The 15,279-nt window shown below is 36.6% G+C and overlaps 1 protein-coding gene across 1 annotated transcript in view; it reads right to left on the bottom strand.

The window, feature by feature from the left end:
• LOC148941087 (sonic hedgehog protein-like) overlaps positions 1-15,279 on the bottom strand; it is a 68,210-nt gene that overhangs the window by 29,470 nt on the left and 23,461 nt on the right. The window contains exon 2 of the mRNA XM_089105657.1: positions 2,557-2,818. Coding sequence (XP_088961783.1) covers positions 2,557-2,818 — 262 coding nt within the window. The remainder of the gene's footprint in view (positions 1-2,556; positions 2,819-15,279) is intronic.

Consider the following 15,279-nt stretch of genomic DNA (forward strand, 5'->3'; position numbering starts at 1 on the left):
TTCACATTTTTACTGGCATTCAGCAGTGGAGTCATTTGTCTCTCCAGAAATTTGATATTCTTGTCTGAATATTCTAAATTTAAAGGAAATAAGAATTTCGAGGAAGAGTGTTAAGAGAGAGGCTATGAATAGATTGAGATGAAGCAGGAGCCTGCGCAGCTGCATCGGCCTCAGGCGTCGTGGTGCTACGGTGAGTTGTTAGTAGTAGTAGTCTGTCCGTAGATTAGTTAATCAAGATTGGCCAGCCCGCTTAAAAAAGGCGGGATATTTTTTATGAAAAAAAAAATAATGAACATAGATAACTAGGTTTTGTGATTAGCCGAATTTGGGCTTCAATCTTTCCTGACACTAAAGAATTTTCAGCGATCGATATCGGAAAACAGTCAATGATATCGAATATAGTCGACCGATGGTAGAAAAATTAGAATTAACTCTGAGAAATATATTTAAGGGATCAAGGAGAATGAAAAAAAATGTAATTGTTTGAACTGCTTAAGTTATATTAATATTCTCAAAAACTGGGAAAAGTAAATTCAACTGTTAAGGAAATGAAATAAAAAGACAAGTTTTCTTTCAGCTAAAAGTAATGAGCAACACTAAAACTTAGAGTGAACATAAATTATTCCGTATATGAGGTTGGACTGACCCTTCCTCAACCCTTGCTCTTTATACTTGTCTTGAAGTTCTTTGAAGATACTTGTCGTTCAAATTCAATGGACCTTGTGTTTGAGCAGTCTTTCTATGGAATTGTGGCAAAAAGTCAAAATTTAGCGTAAAGAGCAAGGGTTGAGGAAGAGGCGGCCCCCTCATATACAGAATAATTTCTCTTAAGTTTTAATGTCGCTCATTACTTTCAGATGAAAAAAAACTTGTTTTTTATTTAATTTTTGATCGTTTTTCAAATCATGCCAGGAAATCCCCTTACCTTCCCTCCATCTGTTTTTTTAGAATTTTTGGTTTACTGTTTAACTGAGTCACTCCTTACTTATAGTTCGCTACCACGAACTCTTTGAAATACCTTTATGTGACCTTTATATATATATATATATATATATATATATATATATATATATATATATATATATATATATATATATATATATATATATATATATATATATATATATATATATATATATATATATATATACATCGCACCAGTTGACACTTTAAATTACCACCAGCCTTCTAAATCTCTAGAATGCTAGTTGATGTCCAAAAAAATTACTAGGAGTTAACGAATGGTATTTTAAATCTTCTTTTGAGCTAACACATATTTTGATAAAAGAAAAGGCATCCTTGGACATGCTAATGCCCTTTGGGTGGGTTTTGATAGCTCAGTGGTTGCATTCTTTGTAATTTGCAAGGCGCGCGGGTGGCCTGTTACTGGGGGCTCCGGGCTCAAGACTGATTAACTATGGTATGGGTGATCTATTTAGCGAAATGATGGGTTTGGAACACAGTATATCCTCCCAGGTCTTGGGGGAAATTGCACTTTGAATTTAAACGGTTTTTAGGAGACTGTTACCATTAAGTGGGGAATAAACAGCTAATACGAACTTATTATATGTACAATATTAACAGAGAAAAATAAGAAAAACTATGTAAGTTTATTTACCAAATAATATACATTCCACTAGAACGCTGTTTTGAATTTGAGTCTCGTACAAGTTTTTAAGCATGTTCAAAATCATCGCGAGAAAGGTATATCATAAGTCCGTATCCAGGGGGGGGGGGTAGGAGCGTTTGAACCCCTCCCCCCCGAAATCTTTGTTCGACTCGTAAAACCGTAACAAAACTGAACATAAGCACGTTTTTGATGCGTTTTTTTAAGTTTTTTTTTGCAAAACCCCACCTCCTGCAGAAATTCTTGAATACGTTCTTGGTGGATTGCGTTCATCGCCCTAGGATTGTTAATGTCTGAATTTTTACAGACAAAAAGCCTTTGAACGCAGTAAAAATGACAGAACGAAGTTCTGCCCTAGAAACTTCTTAATTTTGAAAAAAGGAAAATCTAAAAAAATTGCGGTTACATATATACACACAATTATGTAAAGGCGTTAAATATAGGCGACCAAAGTAGTTCAATATATAAAAGTTTACAAATAACTCAGCGTTATAGGAATTATTTAAGAATACAAAAAATGAAGACTTCACAGCTACATGGATCTTTTGGAATAATTGTTATTACGGTACTTGTCGGTTATTGGAAACACATTCAAAAATTAAGCTTAAGTTACATCTCAGAAAACCGGTTTCATAGCTATGAAAACAAGTGATGGATGATATAATGCATTGGAGTTAGACAGAATGCACTGGACTTGTATAATCTGGGCTATATATTTGCACATTAGGGGTGGGGTGGGGGTTAGGTTAGATTACGTTTCGTTTCCATAATTTTTTTTTCTAAAGTATTTTTTTATCATCATGTTTTGTTATTCTTCATTAGGATTAACCTAACTTAACTTTTTGGGTGTATTTCCAATAACCTACAAGCACCTTTATTTCTTATACCGTACCAAACTTAATAGACTTAGACGGAGTTAAGAAACTTACCGGACTTAACGGATGTGTGAATATGAGCACGGGATTCATAGTAGACCCAGTCAAATCCTGCCTCCACTGCTAGTCGTGCAAGCATTCCATACTTGGATCTGTCCCTGTCTGATGTGGTAATATCAACAGCTCTGCCTTCATAGTGCAACGAGTTTGAGGCATGGAGACCCTCTTCGTCCCATCCTTCTGTAACTCGGACTTTGACGCCCGGCCACTGATTCATCACTGATATGGCCAGTGTATTAAGCTTTTCTTTACATCTCTGTAATAAAAATACAGCATTATTGTACCAAGGACATAAACAAAATTGCCCTGGACCCACTCGCAATTTTCTACGATTTTGCTTTTATCCACAATAAGGAAATTTTTAGAGGATGTCACATTTTAATCCGGGTTGTCACATTAAACCATGTAAGTCAATTATGTTTCACAACAATTTCTGTACTTGAAAACTAAAACACTAAGCAATCTCATGATTCTCACAGACAACTAAATCACAGACAGCACAATAGCGCTGCCAATGTGAAGAGCGAAATGGGTACAAAGTACCATTTTTTTTCACTAAGGCACTTTCTATGAAAGCAGTTGTCGTAAAAACTACGGAAGAGGTCATTCGATTGTAAATTGGGAGTTTTAGTACCTTTTTTAAAAGTCAAAAGTGATTGGAAGGCAATTGGCCCCCCTCCCAAGCCCTCATTCCCCCCAAAGACATCGAATCAAAATTTTGAGAAAGCCATTTGTTCAGTATAGTTGAAAGCTTTCATAGAATATTAGGGGACCATAGAACTATATCAAAACACACTGCGTCCATGCAGGTGGTGAAAAGGGCGTATCTCAGGAATGGCTTGGGTATTAAGTTGAAACTTTAAGGAAATGATGGGTAGACAATCTATTGACCAAAAGGCAATATGTGCACGTCACTACTACTACTACAACTACAGCTACTCGAAACACAAGGTATTATGCTGAACCTTCAGAGTAGGTTTTTGGGGATGTTAAATTAAACTAAACGACACTATGTACGTCTAGTTTTGTCCAAAGGGCATATCTATGAGATCTCGGTAACGGCTAAGGGTATTAAGTTAAAATTTTTAGGGCATGTAAAGTCTGAAATTGAACTAAATCAAAAATGTAGTATGTGCATCCAAGGTTGTCAAAAAGGATGTATCTGCGATATCTCAGAAGAAGTTAGGGGAATTCAGTTGAAAGTTTCAGGGTATGTGGAGGGGAATAGTTGATTAATGTTTGTCTATACTCGAGATTGTAACATGACGCAGGTCAGAATTCCCTGAGCCCTATAGGAACCCAAGGACTATACAGATTTTCAACCCATTTAATTGAATGTTATCCCTGTACCCATCAATTCAAAGCATTATAGTATAACTATTATTATAAGCTGTTGCAAAATTTCATTAATACGTGGCAAGTATGCCGAAATCTGCATTCTTATAGAGAAACGCAGAACAATATTTAATATACTTTTCTTAATCAATGACAATTAAAAACGAACATATTAGTATTGAAGCAAAATAAAATTTCATAGAAAAGTAAAGAGCTACATTAAACCAAAGATAAAGAGAAATCAAGTCAAATAATTTTTCAAACGTAAAACTATTATAAATAACAAGCAATAACTGAATGAAACCCAAAACGAACAGAAATTAAAATAAACAACCAAGCTGAACAAAACAAGCAGACACTGCCACAAAGAGGAGTAGGTCCACGTCTCCTATGTGTTATATAGACCAAAAAAGATACATCTTCTTAAGCTGTTGAATGACTTTTGTTTTTAGCTTGTTTTTTGCTGGTTTTATACCCACGTTTTTTCTAAACTTGGTATATTATTTTATATTTGGTTGTTGGAGTTTTCACTTACCGAATACAAACAATCAGAGGTACTTGTCTGTTATAGCGCCTATGTTAAATTCTTCGTCCTTTGACGCAGTGTAAAATCGGTTTCCTCGATAGTTTCTTTCAGCTTAGCGTGAGACAAGACGAAGGTAAGTGACAGAATAGATGGGAAATATATAATTTGGGCTTTATATTTGCACATTAGAGGGAGGGATGGGTGTAAAGTAAGTTAAGAAATTAAAGTTATAAATATGCAGAATAATTGTAACTAACACATTTTGCATGCAGACCCGCTATGCATTACCCCCACCCCGTAATGTACAAAAATATATGTCAAAAATTTGTTTTTAAAATATTATATTTTCATTATATTTTGTGATATTTCATTAGGATCAATAAATTTATTTCAGCATACAGATCACAGACTCAATGACAACCGGTTCTACTCAGCTTCTATATACATAGGCGCTATAACCAGTGGCGTCGTTGGGGGGGGGGGGGGCAGTTGCCCCCAATAATTTGGAGAAAAAGCCATAATTCGTTAAAAAGCTTTAAAACTGTTGCTCGTCTTGTAAAATGTGCTCTTCATTTGAGCAGACAATTTTTTTTAATTAAACCATACTCGTTTTTAACATAAGGAAAACGAAAAAAATAGGGGTCCATTACACTTCATAGCATGTTCTACAGTAATATTTTTCCAAATTTACTTCCTTTGAAACCTTATCATGAAGTAAAAATGTCAGCCTAGTTAATAGCAAAATTGAAAAATGTTCTGTACTTCCATTTTTGCCACATTTGCTCAGGTCAATTTTTTTCCTGATATTTAAGGTGGTCTTAATTCTTAAAATCTATACAGTTCAAGATTTGATTCTCTTGTTTTAGAACTTTCGGAAGTGGAAATGAATGGACCCTCTACATCTTCAAGTAGTACAGAAATGGAATCACTGAAGAATGAGAAGGTACAGTGAATATAATTCCCTGAATAAAACGGGAAATCATTGAAAAAGAAAATAAGACTGGGTTTTCTATAATGATAGTCGTACTATAACTAGACAGGTCAAATCGGTTGTACTTTGTTCATGGAATTCGGTAGAGGGGGATTCACTCCATGAATCATTTAATTGTTTTAATTTTTCTTTCCAGTATTTAATTAAAACCAAGGCCGTGACCAGAGGGGGGGGGGGGTTAGGGGGGTTTCAACCCCCCCCCCCCAAAAGAAAATGTTTGTCTAACTCGTAAAAACGTAACAAAAATGAATATAAACAAATTTTGTATGTATTTTTTGAGATTTTCTGGTGTACCCCCCTCCCGAAATTTTTTTTGGAGTAAAACCCCTTCCGAAAAAAAATCCTGGGCACGGCCTTGATTGAAACTCCAATTCTCTTATTTGTCATTGAAATGCCAAATAAGTGCTGATAACATCCTATTACTAAAGTTTCAGATTCACATAGTAATCCATAAATGTAGATCTGACTCTATATATAATACCATGTTGAATTCTTACTATTTTCGACTTTTTAAATATTTCTTTTAACCAGGTCCAAAAAGACGTAAATGTGCTAAGAATTATGATTGAAATGAGCTGTATTTTTCACAACGCCAGCGCTACTTGTGAAACATTTACCTCGGCATCAGTAGGCTGTACGAAATGTCTGCTGAGAATAGAATAAAGTGAATTTAAACAAAATATTTTTATTTTTCTTACAATTTAGAAACCTGTGTGTACGTATAAGTGGTATCAGCACATTATCTTTTTCTATTGTTATCAGCTTTATCATGCAACACTAGAAGACCAAACTTTGCTTTTGAAGGGAATTATAGACATAAAAACGATATCCAGTGTACCCTCCCCTCCCAAGAAATATATACCCTGACTTACAAAAGAAAAACTAGGTGTAATTTTTATAGAATTCGTTTTTTATTTGAACAAAGATACAAAGGGGAAGGTAATTTTCAAACTCTAGGAGTCAATTTTTCTTTCCAATTGGCATCCCTGGCAATTTTAAGTTAATTTAAGCTTTCTGCCGCAATGATGCCAAATTTTGTTCATATTTTGTGGATATTCTTTGTCAAACAATACCCAACGGATACATCAATAATTCTAACTTTATTTGCCGAACACTTTCAAATTTGAAATACGGTCTCTATTTAAATGTGGGGAATATGTCACAATATAAAATTGCACAATCTGTGGCGATACTTTGACTCATTCTGTATCTTTACTCAGACAGCGCTATTGCGCTGCCTATGGTTACTGTTTAGACTTTATGTAGCCCGCTGATATCAGTACTATTCATTAATATAAATCGGCGAACCCACAAACAAATCAATTTAATAAACAATTAAAAGTAATATTTCAATAAGTCCCGTATATTAAAAGTTTAGCACAAAAATTAAATCTTAGAGTTAAAATCCATTCAAAATTACGAGCAAATGAATAGCGTGATACCCGGGGCCATTAGAATAGAGCTTGGTTCAATTATGAGATTGAGCATCCTGTGCTGAGCGTAGGGTTTGGGGGAAGTGGATGGGGGATATGTACTGCAGCATTAATGATGAATCTGGCTGAAGAAAGCCGAGTATACGACATTCGCCTTCACCCACCCGAAAGCTTGCTTACGCCTATTCTACTGTCGTGTGCGGCAGCTCATTGCTGACAATTTTAGTAAAAGTCAAACATAATGATCGTTTAATGTGTTTTTATTGTTTATAATGTATTGCGTAATGTTCTTAAATTCACTAAGTAGCGTGTTTGTTAAATAGTTACTTTCCTTCCATACCGCTTTAATAGCACCTACTTTAATAGCACTCCCTCTTGCCCCCCCCCCCCATTAAAAATATTATAGCTACGCCCTTGGCTATAACAGAGAAGTACCCAATCAGATCTTATTTCCATTGTCTTTTGTACTTTAATAATGAGGACAGGGGGAGGGGGAGTAAATTTGCTACAAAAGCACAAAAGAAACCAGTTATTGGGCAAGTATAAGGACATCATTAAGAACATTGTAAAAGTTGGGTGATTTTTTCGTGGGAGGATCCCTATGTCTATTGTTTGGGCATATGCCTGATTAGACATCTGTTAAAGTAAGTAGTAAACAAGGAAAATAGCTGTTAAATCAATAGTTGGTCTTTATTGAGGATCATAAAAGCTGATAAGAAGAGTAACAAGTGCTTGGGAATTTGTGAAACTTAGAATTTTGGAGGGAGGGTGCATCTATATAAATACCAGTATACATTTACCTGCAGCTCGTTTCAGGTTTTCTGTGCCAGAAGGTGCCAGAACTACACAAAACTCCTACTTTAATCCCTTTTATAGTCACCTTATTCCGCTTGCCCCGAAGTTCTATAGATTTGTGGCACTCGACCCATTCCCATATAGCATCGCTCGTAGAGCCTGATTAAATTTAATTCAAGAACAAAGAAAGATTTACAGATAATTTGAGCTATTGTAAGAAAATGAAGATCGTTTCAGGATGTCACAATGTGAATATTTGTGCATGTTGTGTATGAAATTGTTCTGTCACTTTGCATTAGATATAAGATGAACTTACAACTGTAAGGTAATTCGAAGAATCCAGATAATTTGTTCCACTTTCAAGTACCAATGACAGTGAAAATCCAACATGAATGAATCTGAAATATTAATGGCGTAGATTGTTGTGGCGCTATGGCACAATAAGCGTCATGGGCAAGAAAGGGATCTGGACCATAAGTGCAGCCGCTCTAACGAGAGCGAGCAGAGACTGTTCAAGTTACTGTAGGAAGTCGGGTACACACTGACTGCCGCAGATTTACACGAAGAAGAAAGACTTGGAAAAACTACGGAAGCAGAAAAGACGGTCAGAGCTAGAAAAAAAACCACTGAAGAAAGATGTCTTCTGAGATCCCATTCGAGGCAATTCGATTTCAAAAGCTGCTGTTTATTTTGTGGTGCAAAAGCTAACCTTAAGACAAAGCATAAGAAAGGGCATTTTTGATAGCAGGTTAAAACAAAAGAAATTCGTGAAAGGCTGTTTCCTGCGATGCCGATTTGGGACTCGTTAATAAGCGTGTTTTTCTTTTTCGAATGGTATAAAAGTCTTTCCTGTTACAATTATTTCGAGCTGTAACCGTATTTTGACTGTACTTAAAGGATGAAGTAGCCTTAAAGAACTTTGGAAGGTTCAGCGTGGAGCTAAAGAAAAGTGAGGATAAATAGGAAAGAATATAAAGCTTTTCAATCTGCAGGGATGATTTAAGCTGAGTTGCAATGGAGCCACGCAAGGTGCATCTTGAAAGTTGCAAGTTGAGAATTCAAAAACATACAACAGCTCATTGACATGGCTCACAAGCTGAATAAACTAGTTACAAAAAAAGGAAGGGAAATAAGGATGCTCAACAGCCCTTCCTCCGTCAAAACAGGATTTCAACAAATTCTCTCCTTCTCCGAAGTCTCAAAATGATGTTCAATAATTTCATGCATATTTCACTTGAGGTCAACCTTTATTTGAAAGGTTTTTTTCGAAAATTTTGTATTCCCCCCCCCCCTTAAGACATGTAGCCTATCGGTAAGTGGCATGTATCAATAAGTGCCCCCCCCCCCCCTTGTAGGGTATCTATCAATAAACCTTAAGTTTGAGGCATTGTAATGGAAGCTAAAAACTACAAGCGAAACGAAAAACAACTTCTGAGCTTCTATTCAGTAATGGTTAAAGCTTTTTCAGAGGCCGGTCATAACTTTTGCAAACAAGCTATAAAGTGATGTCTTTTTTTATACCAAAAATTACTTCTATGGACCATTTGAATGACTTTGATTTGAAGGGGGGTTGAGTTGATTGGGATTTTAAAATAGCTGGGATTGACTTAAATGGGAATTGAGTTGTTTGGGGTTGAATCCAATGGGATTTGAGCTAAACGAGGTTTGATTTATACGCACATGACAGTAAATGTGGTCATTATTGTGCATAAAGCTCGAATTTGACTTGCTCATACTTTTGAAGTAATGGTCAAAAATCGCTCACAAAGCTGTTCTCAAAGGGAAGATCAGCAGGGTAATTTAGATAATAAGGATCAAAGCGTGATTGAACATGGATTGAACTCTAATTATCGTAGCTGAAGGAACACACCATTGCTTTCAGAACTAAAGATAGAATCTGTTACAAAATTGCAGGCGTCATTTTTCAAAAACATCAAGCTGTTCTCAAAGGAAGGATCAGCAAGAGAATGTTGATTAGGAGGATCACAGTTTGATTAAACATCTATTGCCCTGCTTATCTCCGCTTTGAAAATAACTTGGCAAACAATTCTTGGCAACTATTTTGGAAGTTTTAAAATGTCTGGTATAACCTTGAGGCACAACCGCTACGTTATGATCATAAGAATTCAAATATTGAAACTGATTATCGTAGCTGCAAATGCTACTCATAAGGCTTGTTTGCTTTTTCAACACATAATGTGTTTACTAATCCACTTAGCTACTGAAGGTGACGGAAGTCGTAACAGTACACACACAGCGTCTACAGCCCAAGCAATGAATTGAGAGAATTTGTTATTCTGGCTTTTCATTGTTTAATATCCGGTTTTCATTCAAATATTAAAATTTAATCACCAAACATTTTTGGTTTGGATTGCAGATGCTCACAAGAGAGCATACGTTTTTAATGCATGACGCCTAAATGCAAGCGAGTATATCGTGGGTGCAGTGGAAGCTGCAGCCTATTTCCTCATCGTCTCACAGCTGATGGATCACTAAGATCTTGAGGATTTTTTTGGGGGGGGGGGGGGTTGAGGTAAAGGAAGTCATAACTTTGCACACACACAACGTTTACAGCAATTAATTGGGAAAACTATATTCTACTTTTACGTCGTTTAATGTCTGGTTTTTATTCAAACATTAAAAATTAATCACCGAACATTTTTTGTTTAGTTTTCGCATGCACACAAGAGAGTATACATTTTTCATGCCTGACTCCAAAACGCAATCGAGGTATGTCGCATTACAGATTGCATTCAGTCAGCAAGCTACATTAAAAGTTGACGTCTAAATCAGTTATATAGTTTTTGGTAGCTGTTGTAGCCAAATTCAAAAAAAAGGAAACTCGATGATAAATCAGCAAAAAAAAAGCTGAAAACACTTGCATCATAAAGCTTAAGAATGTTTAACTCTACTTTGAAGGTGAAGTTGTCTTTGGGGAACCAACAAATTGTAAAAATTTGAATCTTTTACCGACAAAAAGCGTTGTCAAGCAAATAAGGTACTTATTTAGAATCCGGTAAGCATGCGAGAAAGACCACATCAAAATCTCAAAGATGATTAACGAAAAACAGGTTTTCGCTGCATAGTGAGTTAATGTTCACTCCATGAAGAAGATTTAAACTTTAGTTTTTTAGGGTTTATAGGGAATAAAGGTACCTAGGTTAGGTTAAGTATTTAATATAAGCTTTGCTTTACCCTCCCCCCCCCCCCCTCTATGTACAAATATATAACCCAAATTTGTTCATGAACTATTATATTTTCATCCTACTTTGTTTTATTTCATTAGCATTAACGAAAATTGACTTCTCGCGTTCTTACCGGATTCTGAATAAGTACCGTAAATAATTGCTTTAGTTTATTTATTTTTAACATTGGAGAAAGCAACATTGAGGAAATACAGACCTTAAAACTTTATGATTTTGTAACATTTAAAAGAAAAGAAAAAAGAAAATCGTTGTTTTCAAGTATTAACAGAACTTAAATGAGTCCAGGAGGGGGGGGGGTCAAAAACTTTTTTTTATTTTGTGTCCTTGATACTTTAAACAAATGCATTCATGGCATCAGACAGACATTGAATGGATATTTTTTAGGGCCTTCCATCATATTACACAATATCCATGTCCATTTACGAGTAGCATGATTTATATCATACCCTGTCCAGTGTCCATGCTACACCACTTACTAAACACCATTCACCACATGACATCCTTTCAATATTAGAAAGTATCTACTTAAAATTTAGGAAGACCCTGCCTGTGGGCGAGTGGGACCAGGGATGGGGTTTTCGGTCTTATACCCCACCTTTGAAAGAAAAAAAAAAGAAAGACCAACCAAAGAGAAAGAAAAATAAACGAGAGACAGATCAGGGCTACCGCTGCAAAAAAAGGGATTTTCCTTTTTGTTCAAGGAGGGATACTGTAATTTCCCTGTAAAAGGTTTTGGACCATGCTGACTCCAATAAGGTACATGCAGGCTGTCTGAGCCCGATGCTTTGCCTGGTTTTAAATGGCAAATATGAACCTGAATATGTGCCTGCTGCTGGCGTGATGGTGACAGTTTCTGGAATTTTACAACATGAGCGAAACGGCCCAAAAGAATATAGTGGAGGGTTCTATCAAGAAAAGGTGCATCACAAGAAAATAAGAAGAAATAACTATCCAAAAAAAGTGTTGCCGTTAATGGACGTGCCTAATAGACGAAATTAAATTCAGACTATCGAAAACATAGAATTTAATGTACTCTAATATACAGAAAAATCAAGACCGTCCCAACAAGGCTTAAAAAAAAAAAAAACAGGCGATTGCATATGAAGATCCACAGACCAAGCAAGTCAAAGCTGCAAACTTAATTGATCGCCTGTTAGGATATCGCTTCAAATGTCTACAAGGGTATCCCGCATCTATAAAGAAACTGTTAGGACAAAATCGAGATCGGAAGTGGAACCCGAATTATGTATTTGGGAGAATGGCTTCGATTTTGGTGGGCGAACACACGACTATTTGGTGATAAGTAAGCGGTACAGTCTCATTTTTAAGATCCGTGTCAAAACCACTGCAAATAAATATTGGGTTATTTGCACACTGTACCTTATTAAAATCTTTAAAAACCAAAGCACAAGCTGCGCCATAGTTACAATAAGAAAACTTAGTTCATCAGTTTGTTGGCATATACACACACGTCAAAACAAAAGAACCAGAACCAACTGAGATTTAAACATCAGTAGACTCAAGAAAGACACACGAAAACTTCTTATTGACTGCAATCGCCAGGCTACGGAAAAATGACCAGATGTCAATTTGGCGGGCCGAAAATAGGAACACGTGATCAAGCGGGAGCTATAGCTGTTAAACACTATCAGCACTCACAGATGTTCAGCAATGCACGCAAACACGCAACTACTAAAATGATTTTCAAGAGTTCCAAACTTGTCAAGAGCCATGCTAATATTTTGATAAAATAATGGCACGGCTGACTTAGATATCCCAACCACACGGAAATTACACACAGGCAGACGAATTAAATCTTCCTGCCTTTTGAGCGGGGAGGTGCTTCTTAAGCTGCGGACACACCAATCTATAGTTACAAGGATTTCTTTCATTATTAGCGCACTTAACCATCTAAGCTAAACATACTTGATCCTCGTTAGTGTGATCACCTGTAAATGTATGACAATTAACAGGTTCTTACAGCCTCTTACGAAATGCCCAAATCCTTGGCAATTAAGGCACTGCTTAGGATTTTCAATTAACAGAGTCAGTTGGAATAAACTGTATTCAATTCTTGAGGCCGAGCTTGATTGTCGGATCAAACTCTTCTTTAGTTTTAAGTGCAGTAACATGATTCTGGAACTCCTGTACCTCTTTGCACTTACAAAATAACAAGCGCTGGAATCTGGGAAACATAATCGACATCCATTTTGATGATAGTGGCATGTTCAGTTCCGATAATTCTAGTAGGAATATTTAAGGTGAAGGGGGTGGCTACAACTCCTGTAGACAAATCGATCAAATGAATGACCAGTCGATTTTCGAATTACTATAGGCTATACTTCACTTTACGGGTGCAGACAATTTTTTGCACAAATTCACGCTAATTCTTAGTGTTATGCACATTAATAGTTGCAGGAATCTGTCAAAACGACATATATTTTTTTTGGGGGGGGGGGGGACTGATGCGGCGGCCCGAAAGTTGAGGCTTTAACCTGTGTGCAGACTTCTTGTTTTTTTTTTTGTTTTTTTTTTTATTCAGAAATTGAGCATATGAAAATATTCGTTCACGCGCAGAGCCACAAGCGTAGGCATATCATTTAAAAATGATAGCACATCTGAGGGGTCTCTAATAATTAAAAGTGGTGGAGGCTCATCGCATTGCACTGAGATACTGATTATTTCATATAGATCTGAAAAAAAAACATAGCAAGGTCCGAGCCTCTTTGATTTCCAAAGATGTTAATTTGCAAAGTATTTTTTACAATTTCAATCGCGTGCTTAGCTGCATTTTTACAAAAAAAAAACTTCACAGTAATTTGAATGGTTCTTTTGCTTCAATTTGTACATTTTGAATGGTGTGTTATTTGCTATATGTCGCAGCAAAAAGTTCGACACAAACGCAAAAATAGAGCCCGTCGTTGCTTTATCACAACGCAGCCTGCACATTTTTCCTAGCGAAAACATTTTCTACGACTGAAAAGGTTAGAGACGAGAATGGTTACAGAAGCCATAACAGAAATTGGAAATTTCGGGAAATATCTATTCCGAAAAGGGAGGAGTGAATCCCCGTTAGGCCAAAAATTCGAAATGGCCACTATGAAACAAGAAGACATGAGATAGAAGAATGTTCCTCTATGATTAGGCACAAGCTTGAGATATTTCATAATGTTATTGTTAAGCTGGACGACATAGTAAGGGAAGGAGAAGTCTGATAGCTGGCAAGATATATGGTAAGGGTGGGGAGGCTGATCCCATCATTGGGGTAAGGGTGGGGAGGCCGAACAATCATAAATGGAGCATAGTTTTTGGGGTATAGAGACAATGGGCCTTGGAGTCCTGAGCCGCGACCCATTGATAGTGGGTCTACCCCTTCTAATAATAATAATAATAATGCAGTCAGCGCACGCTTCCCAGATTATCAAGGGACAAGTCAGTTCCTGTTCACCTATTCCCTGCAACCTAAAGAAGACAGCTCATGGTAGGTAAACCAGCGCTTGCAGTAGGTACTTGCCTCTTTTCTGCCAGTTAAACCAAAACGATAATTCCAATCTCCAAGGAACTCGTACTCAGATAGCACAACTGACAAATACCCAGCGAACGACAACAATCCAATTATTACTAAATATTTAATTGACGTCCGCGGAGAAATCACACAAGTTGAAGCTTAACGAACTGTAAGTAAGGAGCGACCCGGCTCAATAGTAACCGAAACTTTAAAAAACAGAATTTTGATAGAAATAGATACATCAAAAGAAGCATATTTTTATGTTGATTTCAAATATATGAGTTTCATCAAGTTTAGTGTTACCGATCAAAAGTTACACGCCTGAGAAAATTTGCCTTATTTTCAACAAAAGGGGGAAACACCCCCTAAAAGTCGTAGAACTTTAATGGAAATCACACCATCAGATTCAGCGTATCAGAGAACCCTACTATAGAAGTTTCAAGCTACTATCTGCAAAAATGTGGAATTTTGTATTTTTTGCCAGAAGAAAGATCACGTAGGCCTATACGTGTTTATTTGTTGTTTTTTTCCCAAGGGGTGATCGTATCAAACCAGTTGTCCTAGAATATCGCGGGAGGGCTCATTCGAACGGAAATTAAAAGTTTTAGTGCCCTTTTTAAGTGACCAAAAAATGGAGGGCAATTAGGACCCCTCCCACGCTCATTTTCCCCCCAAAGTCATCCGATCAAAATTTGGTATAGTCATTTTGTTCAGCATAGTCGAAAATCTAATAAATATGTCTTTGAGGATGACTTAATCCCCCATAGTCCAAGGGCGAAGGTCTGCAAGTTTTGAACTTTGCCCAATGTTTACATATAGCTTTGGTTATTGGGAAGTATACAGAAGTATTCAGGGGGGATTTTTTTGATAGTTGGGGGTGGATCGGGTGTAACGTGGGAGGATCTTTCCATTGAGAAAGTTTT

The sequence above is a fragment of the Artemia sp. Qi Xiang Cuo genome, chromosome 19 (assembly GCF_049724085.1).
Source record: "Artemia sp. Qi Xiang Cuo chromosome 19, ASM4972408v1, whole genome shotgun sequence".
In the NCBI taxonomy this organism is placed as follows: domain Eukaryota; kingdom Metazoa; phylum Arthropoda; class Branchiopoda; order Anostraca; family Artemiidae; genus Artemia; species Artemia sp. Qi Xiang Cuo.